Source organism: Helianthus annuus, chromosome 4, assembly GCF_002127325.2.
Source record: "Helianthus annuus cultivar XRQ/B chromosome 4, HanXRQr2.0-SUNRISE, whole genome shotgun sequence".
Lineage (NCBI taxonomy): Eukaryota > Viridiplantae > Streptophyta > Magnoliopsida > Asterales > Asteraceae > Helianthus > Helianthus annuus.
Genome location: NC_035436.2, coordinates 183,971,098 through 183,985,178, shown reverse-complemented (window position 1 = coordinate 183,985,178; position 14,081 = coordinate 183,971,098). Strand labels below are relative to the sequence as shown.

At 36.6% G+C, this 14,081-nt stretch overlaps 1 protein-coding gene across 1 annotated transcript in view; it reads right to left on the bottom strand.

Moving 5' to 3' along the window:
- Positions 1 to 1,300: 1,300 nt before the first annotated feature.
- LOC110934001 (receptor kinase-like protein Xa21) overlaps positions 1,301 to 14,081 on the bottom strand; it is a 33,676-nt gene continuing 20,895 nt past the window's right edge. Inside the window, exons 3-4 of the mRNA XM_035988665.1 lie at positions 2,443 to 4,416; positions 1,301 to 1,740 (exon numbers count right to left, since the gene is read on the bottom strand). Coding sequence (XP_035844558.1) covers positions 1,403 to 1,740; positions 2,443 to 4,416 — 2,312 coding nt within the window. The 3' untranslated portion in view covers positions 1,301 to 1,402. The remainder of the gene's footprint in view (positions 1,741 to 2,442; positions 4,417 to 14,081) is intronic.

The following is a 14,081-nucleotide window of genomic DNA, read 5'->3' as shown; positions in this document are numbered from 1 at the left end:
CCTCTTGGCATGGGGTCGACCTCGATGGGGTCCAAGAGACAACACATCGCACTGAAGAAAAAACATAATTGAAAATGCTTCAGATATAAGCATGGTCCGCACAAAAGTCGCATGGAAATGATCCCCAAAAGACACTGAATGTCAGTAGCAAACTACTACCGTTCAGTATTGCTGAATGTTGATACACTTTATGTGGACGCGACTCGACTCGATTCGTTTCATTTCGGTTTGACTCGGTTAGGTTCGGCTTAAGACCAACATAGCGACACTCCTTCGTCGTGCGCCCCAGAGTTCGACACGCGAAACACGGAGAGCCGCGAACCGTTCCCGCTGACACCTCATCATGACATCACCATGATGATGTCATGATGATGTCATGTAGAAGGAAATGCATGCAACTATTGAATTTACGTGTGCTTTTAGTGGAGTTTTAATTGTGATTGGGCCAATCACTTCTTTGAAGAAACTCTAGTGGGCCAAAACCTTGCATTTGGGCCGAAACCATAAGATCTGCATGTTGACGACGAAACTCATTTTTGTTTCGTCGACCTTGAAGTTTCGCCATGTTTCATCGACTCCCTGCTTCAGTTTCGTCGTACCTGGTCCTATATAAACAAGACTGAAGACAGAAGACAAAGTAGAGAGACACGAGAGAACAGAGTGAGTTTGTGAGAGCTTTATCGTTTGTAATCTTTGTAAACAAAACTCTCTGGTTCATAATAGATCTGAAGCTTTAAACGTTGTATTGTTTCTTTGCTTTATTTTGTGTCTCGATCTCGGTTTAACTTACCGGTTGGATTCCGCACAACCGTGTTTGTCGCATAACAAGGATACGGTTAACTAGATCCTCCGCTAGTGGACCTACACTGAAGAAAACTGTGCCTAGGTTGCAACGAAGATGCGGTAGCAACAATGTTATTGTTGAGCGGTTATTGATGTAACTGCTTTACACTGGCAAATCGTGTCTTAGCAGGTTTAACAGATATCTGATAACGCGAACAACAAAAATTTTAAACATGAATACGACTCGTTTAACTACTTTATATCTAATGTATATAAGACAGATGTATATTTTATGCACCTAGAAGGAGAAATAATGGATCCTAACTTTCAAATTTTGATTATCTTTAAAAACGTAAAAAATTACATGGTGTACTTTTCTGTTATCGTGTCTTAGCAGGTTACCTATTGCCAGCAATCAGCTTTCATACTTTCAAATTCTCATAGAAAAGAACTTAGAAGAGAATATTTTAATCTTAAAGTGGACTCATTACACGATTCAAAAAGTTATACAGGAAATACAAAATCCAGAAGAATTTGGTATGTTGTCTTACAGGAAATGTTCCAAGTAGAAAACACTTGCAAGCTAATTACGTTCACACCTAGAATATATATATACACATTAATCATTGGCTAGGAAATTCTTTTGTATTTTGCTAAGCCTAACCAATGTTTCATCCATGTTTATCCTCAGAGAAGATGAATCAAAGGTGCAATCTATTGCCAGATTAAAAATAGATGCCAAAGGTTCTTGTTTAGTATATAAATGCTCGTTGATCAAGTTTTCATCAACAACATCAAAAACTGAACGCTGTGTTGCTTCAAGAACCCAGCTTCGCAAATTTATCTCACCACAAAATATTTCTTCTGTGGGCTTCTTCCTCGTGAATGTTTCCAACAATAGAATGCCGAAACTATAGACATCGCTTTCTGGTGACACAAGTCCTTCCATCCCATATTCTATTCATGAAAAATAACATATTAAAAGTTGTTGATTCATTTAAGTCTACCGGTTAACTTTTCATCATTTGTGCTTAATGGACATTTCACTGCAGGCCTTTATGATTAACAGTTTCATTGAAATCATGGGTAGGAACTAGGATGTGTGATACAATCTTGTGTGGAAGTATACAATTGAAGAGGTGGATTCTTTTAGATATATATTTTTGCGAAAAGCAAAGATGAAGAGAGTATAAAACACCAATGGATCTATGTTTTCTTCACTTTAATTAGTTCTTAACTTACATGGGAAGTTGCTGGAAACATAAATCTATGCCACACTTATGAGTGCATAAAAGAAATTAAAACTGTTCATTCATGTAACTATATAGATATAATATTTGAAGACGATTGAAAAAAACTTTATGCAAAAAATGTGAAGATTCTAGAGAAAAAATTATCACAAGATTCATCCAGTTTCTTCACATTTGAACGTATGAACATTTAACCAATTTGTCCATTTTCTTTAGTATGAAGTTTGAACCAATATTTACTCCACATTTTTAAGAGGGGAGATATATTCAGATATAACTGGTCATGGCATATTTCTTTATGCAAATGAATGTGTGTATTTCACGCTTCTACATATGCCATAATAAGCAGTCGAATTTGCTGTACTGTAAGAACTCAAAAGGAAGAAGCAGGGAATTAAAAGAGCCTTACCTGGTGACATGTATCCTATTGTTCCTAAAGTTGTAGTTCTTAGCCTGAATTCCTCTTCACCAAAGATTTTTGAAATTCCAAAATCACAAACGCGAGCGTGCATATCTTCATCGATGAGGACGTTGCTTGGCTTTAAATCACAATGAATAATAGGCGTTGGTAGACCATGATGTAGATATTCCAAGGCCGATGCAACGTCGATCATTATTTGCAGTCGTTGTACAAGACTCAGTTGATTGTTATGCGAGTACAACCACTGCTCAAGGCTCCCATTCGACATGTATTCCATAACTAAGCATCTAAAATCCAAGTTAGTGCAACTACTAATGATTCGAACAAGATTCCTATGACGAATATTGCGTAGAACTTCACATTCAACATTGAAACTCTTTATTGCACCCTCAGAGAGCAAGTCAAAAACTTTCACGGCAACATTTACCCCATCTGAGAGCTTCCCTATAAACACCGAGCCATAAGAACCCTTCCCAATCAAGTTACTCTCATCAAATGATTCTGTTGCTCTCACAAGTTCATAATATGATATTCTTGTCAATTTAAGAACTGATGGCGGCTCAACATTTGTTCGTATGTGTTTCCTGTGTTTTCTCAGTAAATATACAGCTACAACTAATCCAATTATGGATGCAATTGCGGGTAATATATACTTCAGAGATGACAAAGTTCTTGATTCTTTCTGTTTGCTTCTGCATGGCAAGACTGCTAGTTTTGGTTCGCCACACAGATCTTTATTGTCCATAAATGATGAAGCAGTGAAGTTCCTAAATCGTCCTCTACTTGGTATTTCTCCTTGTAGTCTATTGAAAGACAGATTTAAGTACTCAAGATGCCTGAGTGTCTCTAAGGATCTGGGGATCACGCCAGATAGATTATTTTGAGATAAATCCAAAAGTTCTAAACTAATTAACTTGCCAAGCGACTCTGGAATAGAACCTTGCAGGTTGTTATGAGCCAAGGAGAGTTTGTTCAGCATTTGGTAGCCACCGATGCTACTTGGGATATCACCCGACAATCTATTAAATGATAAGTCCAACCCGGTAAGAGGTGAATCAGAGTGTCCAATACTTAATGGTAAATTTCCGATTAAGATATTTGAGGACAAGTTTAGGACTATGAGTGATTTATGGTTCCATAAAGTCAATGGTATTGTGGAGGTGAATGTATTCGAGTCCAAGAATAACCATGTTAGCGAACTCATATCTCCCAAGCATGGTGGTATAATTCCGGAGAGCTGGTTTTTGCTCAAATATAACTCCTCTATGTTCTTCAAGAGACATAATTCTTGTGGAATCCTTTCTTGTAACCTGTTATCTTCAAGATACAACTGGCCAATATTTTGCAGCTTCCCAAGTGCTGTTGGAATATTTCCATTTAACTCATTCATGTCCAAAGCTAACCTTTGCAAATTAATCAAGTTACCAATTCCACTAGGAATAATGCCTTTGATTCCACATCCAAATGCTTCGAATGTTTGGAGAGATGTCGACAGGTTACCAACAGAAGCGGGAAGGAAGGCCTGTAAAGGATTATATGCAAAGGCCAGTGTTCGTAACTTTCTGCAATTTGTCAATGATGACAAGAAATCCAACTCTGAGCCTTCAGCAGTGAAATAATTTTTTCCTAAGAGTAGTCGTTCCAGTAGTTCTAATCTACCAATTGCAATTGGTATGGAACCAGTAAATGAGTTCACAGATAGATCAATCATGTACAATTTGGAAGCATTGATGATTGAGCTCGGTAGAGTTCCTCGGAATGTATTATAGGCCAAGTTTAACTCTTGGAGATTTGGTAGCGAGAAACCCATGTCTGATGGGAGATCACCTGAAAACAAATTCTGCGTTAAGGCCAACTTCTTTAGTGTAGAGATGTTCAATCGAATGTTTCCACCAATGCTGTTGTTTACCAAACTCAATTCCTCAAGGTGATGAAGGTGGCTGATCTCACGAGGAATGACTCCTGCCACAAAGTTCAATAATAAAATTAGTCTATTTCCTTAAAAGAGTGCTCCATATATAATCATGCGATTTATATAGTTATACAACTGCTTAAGAAAGGGGATGCTTGGATTGCTTCTCTAAGCAAAATTCTATGAGAGGCTCCTCCATATTATAGATAGCGATTATGAGGGGTTGTGAGTGGGGGAGAAAAAAGAAATGTTCCTTTTCATATGTAAACAAATTGACGCTAACCCGCGCGTTGCGGCAAGATGTTGATTATTAATGTGCTTGTGGCACCATATGAGATACAAAAATTCTTAAGTTTATGCCAAACATTCTTCTCATTCTCCTTTATCACCGACTTACAACACCAAACGAATGTGTTTTACTTAAAAAAATACAAATTGCTTTAGAAGAATGGCCCAACTTTGTCATCTTCATCTGGAACCGTACATTTTTTGTTGACAGAAAACTAAAAGCTGAATCTTGGTGATTTAGTCGTTGTGCCATACTTGCTTAAATTCATGCATAGCAACCGTATTTTATTTTGTCATTTAATGGGATGTGTTAATGGGATCTCTTTCTCTCCCTTCCTCTCTTACACAACAGGAAATGTTCATCATATATATTTAAAAAACCATTCTTAAAAACGTCATGTTGTTTGGAATCATATTGAAATGAACCTACATGAAGGTTCGTTGGTAACTGCCATGGATTAACCAACACAACCTATCATAGAACCAAAACTTTTTTTTTTTAGTTTTTAAAGTTTCTATGAGAAGAGTTTTGTTATTAGAAACACGGATTTTATAATATTAAGCATTATCTGTTTGCCTTATTTTTTTTTTCTTTTGTTAATTATTTGTTTATTTAGTAAATGGTTAAAACTTGTGACAATAATCACGATTTAATTTCATCAATCTACCAAAGATCAATGTCTTTGTTTAAAATCCGTGTTTCTAATAACAAAACTCTTCTCATAGAAACTTTAAAAAATAAAAAAAAAGAAAGTTTTGGTGTCGTCCGGAAATGTGTCGTAAAGTTCTGACAACACATATTTGTCAGAAATTGTGTTGGAAAATTTTACCATTAGGTTTTTCCTACAAAATTGGTTTTGTTGGAAATGCCCATTTTTATGCATTTCCGATGCATTTTGACGTAGGAAATTGCAAAGTTTTGTAGTAGTGTGGTCTAGTTATGTAACACACCTCCACATAGTTTGTTTTAGCCATTGATCAAACTCAAATATTTTGTATAAGAGTTACAACTTTTAATTTTTAATAAAATTAGAGAACTTCCTCATATACCACGTATAAAAACCTAGAGAGGGGTGAATAAGCTATATTCAATTGTATAAAACTTATTGCTTATTATATAATATCTTAAAGAATACTTGTTTACACAGTACATGCACAATGGATAGAAAGATATCACGACATAAACACAATGATATATGTAGTAGGTTATGGGGGGAAAACAATCAAAAATGTGAAAACGATTCTCAGCCACAAGATCATTGTGTTTTACAGCTGAGATTGATGCGTTGATATTTTTGTAAATATTATGAACCATAGAACTAAAAGGAGGGGTAAAATGAGAAAAAAATACTTAATATAATAAATAAATAAACAAATTAACAAATGAAAAAAAAATAAGGCAAACAGATAATGATTACGGTCAACAAATTATATTGTAAATGGTTAAATATTAATTAAAGTAATGGTTAAATACAATAGCAAATTAAATAAAGTATGTTAAAAAATACAATAACAAATTAAAAAAAGTTTGACTATCTACTCCTGATATAATTTCTCACATTTCCCAACTAATTAGCTTTTTCATTGATGTTTTCGATACTAACTATTATAATACTATTATATTATAACTTTATCTTCTCCATCATTTAAAGATTTTCTCTGCAAGTTTTCATCGACTGAAATTTTCGTTTCCATCTACAAGAAAGTTTTGTTTCATCTCACCTTTAATTGTGCTTAGGAGTATCGGGGCCGGGGGGGGGGGGGGGTGCGCCCCCCGAACTTTTCGCTCAGTAGAGTCCGATATGTACTTTTCGTATAGATTTTTTTAGGTATATACGTTTTCGACCCCCCAATTTTATATTTTTTTAGGTACATACGTTTTCGACCCCCCAGTCGAAAATCTCAAACTTCGCCACTGGTATCCCGGGTAACCCTTGGGCTCCAAATAGATCCGCCCCTGCAGATACATTTTCCTACACACTTAATGTATAGATCAAGTATGGTGATGAAGAATAAGAAGATGATGTGGTAGATGTTTAATGAAATCAAATTAGTACTCAAGGTATAGTTTCTAGTATGGTAATGAAGAATTGGAAGATAAAGTGCTAGAAGTCTAATGAATTCGTATTAGCCATCTTGGATGAATATTAAAGTGCAACAATGATCAAGTGCAAAAATCATTAAAGGGATTCACAAAGTGCAACATATTTTTATATTCAAAGGTGAAAGATCCAAGTAACTACAGCTGATAAGTCTTAAAGATGCAAACCCGTCAATGAAGAATCATTCACAAAGATCATGGTATCAAGGAAATTGATTCACAATTAGAAAGGATAACAATTTAAAATGAAAATCCCATTAGAACTAAACTTGTTGGTTATCAATGGAAGGGGTTTTGAAATTTGAAAATGGAAGACTTTAGTTGATATCTTTCCCTTATAGGAATGTCATGATGGTTGGTGTAACACTCGTAAAATTTCGTCCAACTATGAGACGACAGGTGTCCCGAGTCTCCAACTAAGGAGAGGGAATTTTTCGTTCAACTATGTAATGATATGTGTCCAATCCTCTAACTAATCCCGACTATGTGGAGGGAGGAACCTCCAATTAATCCCGACTATGTGGAAGGAGGAAGGACCTACATTCTGCGTTCATTAAAATGTGTTTCCTATCTCCGACTGATCCCGGTTTTGGGAAGGAAAGAAACTATTATTGTGCGTTAACTAAAGCGAATCCCAGATATCCGACTAATCCCAACCATGAGGAAGGAGAGGGACTAAAAGTGCCAAATGGCGAAAAAATCAAAGTCCAAGGGCTATGGATGTAAAAGTCTCAAAATAACATTCCTGGCAACCCCATACGGGCCGTAAGCCCTTGAAGCTTACCGACCTTAAGCTGAATAAAATGCTGGTGCGCTGAGGTCCTTACGGTCCGTAAGGGACCATGTTGGCAGTTTAATGTTTGATCTCTTAGGCTATCTTCATAACTTGACACCTAGCTCGATTTTGCCACTTCTTTCCTGGTTCTTACACCACACTAGACACATGTGATGATCCTAGAACTATCCTTAACACATGACAACATCTCCATATTCATCCATTTCCATTGCTCATTTCCTTCTTTCTTTCTAATATACACTTAGAGTGTTTTCTGATTCAAAGGAAGCCTCCTACTAGAGTTAATCTTCTACTAGAACACAAGTACTTGTTCTTTCATAGTCTATTTCATTTTATAGTCTAGTTATTATCCAAAAGTCAAACAGTTTGACTTTCTGTTTGACTTTCGGTTATGACCATTATAGTCAAGCCAAAGTTCGATTCGAACGGCTACGTGATCGTAATAATGAAGGTTATAATCCCCTGGGATCATACCCTATAAAGATCACGTTAAGTAGGCGAAATGACGAGTTGACTTATATTAAATAAAAGGTAAAAAATGTAAACTTTGCAAATTGCGCTAATTAAGTTTTTAACTATCAAAACCTTAAGTTTTGACACCATATCAGTTTATAAAACATATTAGGACATGTCTAAACATGTCCAACTCGTCATTTCTTGTTTAGAGTTTAATTCTATACCGAAAGTTAAGCAGTTTGACTTTTGTTTTGACTTTCGATTCTAACCCGTTTGGTCAACGTTAGGACTTGTTTAGAACTGATATTATGACCATGTTAGTATAAGGTATAACCCTTAGAAGTTATACCTATTGATCATGTTATTTGGTAGGTCAAATGACAAGTTTAATGATTATATTTTAAAAAAGGACAACTATGCCCTTTTCATCCTTAAAACTAAATAAACGGTTTTCAAACCAAAGAAGTTAATATTCTGACTTTAAAATCAATTGTATAATGTTATAAAAAAGTATTTTGACACCTTAGACTTGTCATAAGATCTATCTAACCTTCCGAACCCGTTTTTACGCGCATAACTAGTTATATGAACCTATTTCATATAATTCAGGCGTAAGGGGTCTTAAAATTTCAAAATCACTCCAAATTAGAATGCTTGGTTAAATAACCTTTATCCAATGAGTCATTGCACTCGGATAGGTATAAACCACATTCTATATGATCTACGCTTAATCTAGTGAATCTATTCTTATGTAACGAGCCAAGTCTAAAGGGACTAACCTTTGACCTGTATACATTCTAACAGATAATAATTCTGTTCATTCCAGACTATAGAACCCTTAGATAATCGGACTTGGGTCAATAATAATTTTATTTGCGGCTTTTGCTAAATTATAATCATATTTGATTGGAAGCAAGCAAAAGGTAAATACTCTTAATTTATTTTGTTTTTAAACTTGGGGTATGGCGAATTCACCACTTGGAGCGAGTATTACATAAATGAGTCGACTATGACTGCTCATAAATGTAAGAACTCGGTTTAATCCGTTTTACTTGATAGCTAAAACGATTAGGGGTTATTGGTACCGTGTCCGGGCATCCCGACTCATGAACTATTATGGCCATACGGAATAACGTGCAGGGGTAGGCATAACGACTGTAAGACACGTTTTATTCAACTTTGGTGTGTACCCTTAATCATTATAACACTGAAAATGACCGGCTTTGATCTTTGGTTCACGGTTGTATGACAAGTATGTAAATCTGGCGACAAGATAAAATCCCAAGAAGAGTAAACTGCCATTTTGGTCCCTGTGGTTTGGACACTTTTGCCATTTTAGTCTAAATCTATAACTTTTTACATCTGGGTCCCTGTGGTTTCGTTTTTATTGCCATTTTGGTCCAAAACTCAAATCAGATCAGATTTCTCAAAAAAAACCTGCTATTTTGTCCTTTTCTGAAGGGGCATTCTGGTCATTTTAAGCATTAATATATATATATAAAAATATAAATAAAACTCTGCATACTCTCTCTCTAACACACCTCTGTGTCTCTTCTCTCTCTCTCCTCCTCTCGAACACACCTCTGTTTCTAACAACCCTCAAAACCCCCAAATGACCCCCAAAATCAACCAAATTTGAAGGAGATTTCGGATCTTGAACCCTCAAAATTGGAAGAAGAAAATCACCCCCTTTTTGGCGTCAACGTGGTTATGGGTTCGCCTGCGTTTTGATGTCGGAGAAAAAGAGGGTTCCGGCGACGGTAGAGTTGACACCCAAATCATTTGTGGTTCTCGTGCAGCAGCGACAAAACGAGAATCGATGGTGAGAGAGAGAGAGACGCAAGAGGGAGATGGAAAGAGAATCACCGGCCATGAAGATGAATCTTGACTTAAAACCCCTGATTTCTTCTCATCCGTCTGTTTCAACCGGCCATAGCTCCGGCGAGAATCTGCGAAAATGACCGGCAATCAACATCTGGGTATTGCGGAGGTGGCGGCGGTGGTTCGGCTGAGCCGCCGTTGGTCCCCACCATGTGGGTTTTTGTTTAATTGCAGATTGATGAAGTGTTTGGTCTATTTTTATTGCTTATATGTAGATTAAGTGTTTGATGAAATGATTGTATGTTGTGGTGTTTGGCCGGCAGGAATTGATGGTGGTGGTGGGGTGAAGGGTTTCGTGTATTCGAACTGGTGACCTCTTGATTCATGTGGTTTTTGGTGTCTTCGAACCGATATCTTCGATGAAGGCTACTTGTGGTTCTTGATTCAGTTCTTGTTTAAGAACTTATTGTGTTCATCAGGAGTGCTGCTTCTGGTTCTTCTTTGCTCACTGTCATATAACTCTAAGTGAAGGGTATTATAGACTGTAGATAGAGAGAGAGAGAGAGAGAGAGAGAGAGAGAGAGAGAAAAGAGAGAGAGAGAGACAGGGTTTTTTTTGGTGATCTGCAGATAGAGAGGAGAGAAGAGAGACAGATAGGGGTTTTTTTTGAAAATGACCAAAATGCCCCTTCAGAAAAGGACAAAATAGCAGGTTTTTTTTTGAGAAATCTGATCTGATTTGAGTTTTGGACCAAAATGGCAACAAAAACGAAACCACAGGGACCCAGATGTAAAAAGTTTGAGATTTGGACTAAAATGGCAAAAGTGCCCAAACCACAGGGACCAAAATGGCAGTTTACTCTCCCAAGAAATATTAAATGATTACCTACGGGTTTTCTCTATGTATAAAATTCTTTTTGAAAAACTATTTTCAAAATGATTCAATTAATTGTATTTACCACCAAAAGTTGACATATTTTCAAAAGATTGAACCACAGGTACCAAACCTTATTATAGGCTGGGAATCCGGGTCGGCTAGAATGAAGGCTAAGGAATTTGCAACTTCTCAAGATTAAGGCCTATGATGTCTAAAGCTCTGTTTATTAGATCCCGCTTGTGGGCTTATACTGAAACGCTTCTAAAACTTTTATTATATATTCAGACTTTCATTAAATTAATATCTTTACTCTAATACTTTCGCTGCATATTATTATATTGTGATACTGTTATCCAATCGTCATGACCCATCCGGGCCCATCAGGAATTGGGGTGTGACATATTGGTATCAGAGCTACAATTTGAGTGAATTAGACACTAGCCTTTTGTGTCTAGTCTCAAATATCACAAATGCAGATTCTTTAAGAAACTCCGCGTCTAGACCCGAACATAAGACTACTCTTATTTATGTATATAGTTATTGATTTTATGAATATTCTGCAAATGCCACCAAGATGTCGCGGACGAGATGAAGAATCTATGATGGGCCGCGGGCTCAATAATCTCTACCATTGAATAGCTCAAAGTTCCATATGGTGAACTACACTATTTTAGAGATGATGACTCCGATATGAGGATGCTAAAACTCGTCACCAAATACTATTTCTTTTGATACTTTTTTGATAACCTAATATCATTTATCTGATGTCTATCATATTCGATAGACACTCCGGTGATATCTCTCCAGCTGATTAAAGCAGCAGCAACTATGTAAAGCTGCATCATGGCAAAGGATATTTGTGCACTTTTGCACAAAATTCTATTCTTTGATTCAATGTTCTCTCATTCTGGAGAATAAGTAGAAAAAGGAATCAATTTCCTAGTTCTTGCTTAAAGCATATAATCTCGATCCTTGGAACTCGATTATCCAAACCCATCTGGGTATATGAAATTATATAAATTCGGCAAATTTCGCTAGTAAGTTCTCCATCTGATCATCTGGAGCACGACATTGATTTTTATTTCAGTGATCTTTAACAACTATAAATGCCAAACTTAGTATGATAAAAGCACCATATGGTGATTGGCAGTATCTTAGTGTGTACCATAGATTGCTTTCATGCCTGGCCAATATGAAGGTTTAATGCATGGAACCTTTAAGATCTCTCAACAATCATATTGTACTGATATCAACTAATAGGAAGCATCTAAATATATTTTGGGGATATCACTGCCAGAAGAATAATCATTGATTTTGTGGAGCCCTTTACATATTATTCCCTTCAAATGTTATGAATGTCACATTTTATTGCTCCTACCATATCAAACATATCTCTTGATTGCTCATATATATGCGAAGGCCAAAAGCACATGTTCCCACCAATGAGTGGTTGAGAAAGTGTAAAATTTTCGTCCAACTATGTGACGATATGGGTCCCGAATCTCCAACTAATCCAACTATGTGGAAGGAGAAGGACCTATATTGAATATGTCGACTGAGACGTGTCCCGAATCTCCAACTAATCCCGACTATGTGGAAGGAGATGGACCAATATTTAACACATCGACTGAGACGTGTCTTGAAATCTCTAACTAATCCCAACTATGTGGAAGGAGAAGGATTATAATGCCAAATCTATAGGACTAAGACAAATTGGTCAAAAGCTCGCGAGCAATCAAGAAAATATTTTTCCTCTAAATTTATTCGGTCTACTACTTCTTACGTAACTAAGACTAGCAAATAGACCATGATAAAAGACTCTGTCTTAAGCATTTATTCCCAACAATAGTAGTGGTTGAAAAGGGTGATAGTAGTGGAAAACTATTTCCCTCGCATCAATATAGTCTTAATGATCTATAAGTGATTTTCATCCAACAATGTGACGACACTTATCCCAAATCTCCAACTATGTGGAAGGAGAGGGATCCACATTAAATACGTTGACTGAAACGTATCTCAAAGTTCCACTAATCCCAACTATGTGAAAGGAGATGAAATATTCGTCCAACTACGTGACAATACTTGTTCCAAATCTCCAAATAATCCCAACTATGAGGAAGGAGAGGAACCATATTAAATACATTAAATGAAACGTACCCCAGACCGCCAACTAATTCCCGACTATAAGGAAAGAAGAAAATTCTCGTCCAACTATGTGACGATACTTGTTCCAAATCTCCAATTAATCCCAGCTATGTGGAAGGAAAGGAACCTATAACAAATACGTTGACTGAAACGTATCTCCAACTAATTCCCGACTACGAGGAAAGGAGAAAATTTCCGTCCAACTATATGTCGACACTTATCCCAAATCTCCAACTAATCCCGACTATGTGGAAGGAGAGGGATCCATATCAAATACGTTGACTAAAACGTATCTTAAATCTCCAACTAATTCCCAACTATGTGGAAAGGAGAAAATTTTTGTCCAACTACGCGATGATACTTGTTCCAAATCTCCAACTAATCCCAACTATGCAGAAGGAGAGGAATCTATATTAAATTCGTTGACTGAAACGTATCTCCAACTAATTCCCGACTATGTGGAATGGAGAAAACTTTCATCAAACTACGCGATGATAGTTGTTCCAAATCTCCAACTAATCCCAACTATGCGGAAGGAGAGGAATCTATATTAAATCCATTGACTAAAACGTATCTCCAACTAATTCTCGACTATGTGGAAAAAAGAAAATCTTCGTGCAACTATATGACAATACTTATTCCGAATACGTTGACTGTATTAAATACGTATCTATATTACTTACGTTGACTAAAACGTGTCCCTAGTCTCCAAATAATCCCAACTGTGTGGAAGGATGGGGACTAAAAGCCTCTAGGGCTATATATCTAATTATAAATGAAAGCCCATTACCAGCTGCGGTAAAAGAGTCTAGTAAATATAAGACGTATGGATCTGCAAGATCTAACGCAAATATTTTAATCTGCTATTAAATTCTAAAAATCTTACTACTGGCTATATAGTTTTCAGCTAAACTAATGGCAAGCCTAAATATTGGCGAGGCGACTAAGAGAAACGATGGTAACGACTTAGAGCACCAAAACCGTAAGGACGAAGAGAATATTCTTCAATCCCTGATTGTCGATGAAGTGGGTAAAGCCTTGGCTGGAATTGTAGCCACACTTCAAAGGGCCAGAGCTATCAGTACAAAAACAGAAATTTGTTTCTAAATCTCACTCTACTACTCATAAGACTGAAAAGTCTCACTGCTCCTCAACTAATAGTGAGCGAAATATCAAGAATACTTCTAGAATTGAGCCCTGTAACTCTAAGAAGGGGTGCACATATAAGTATT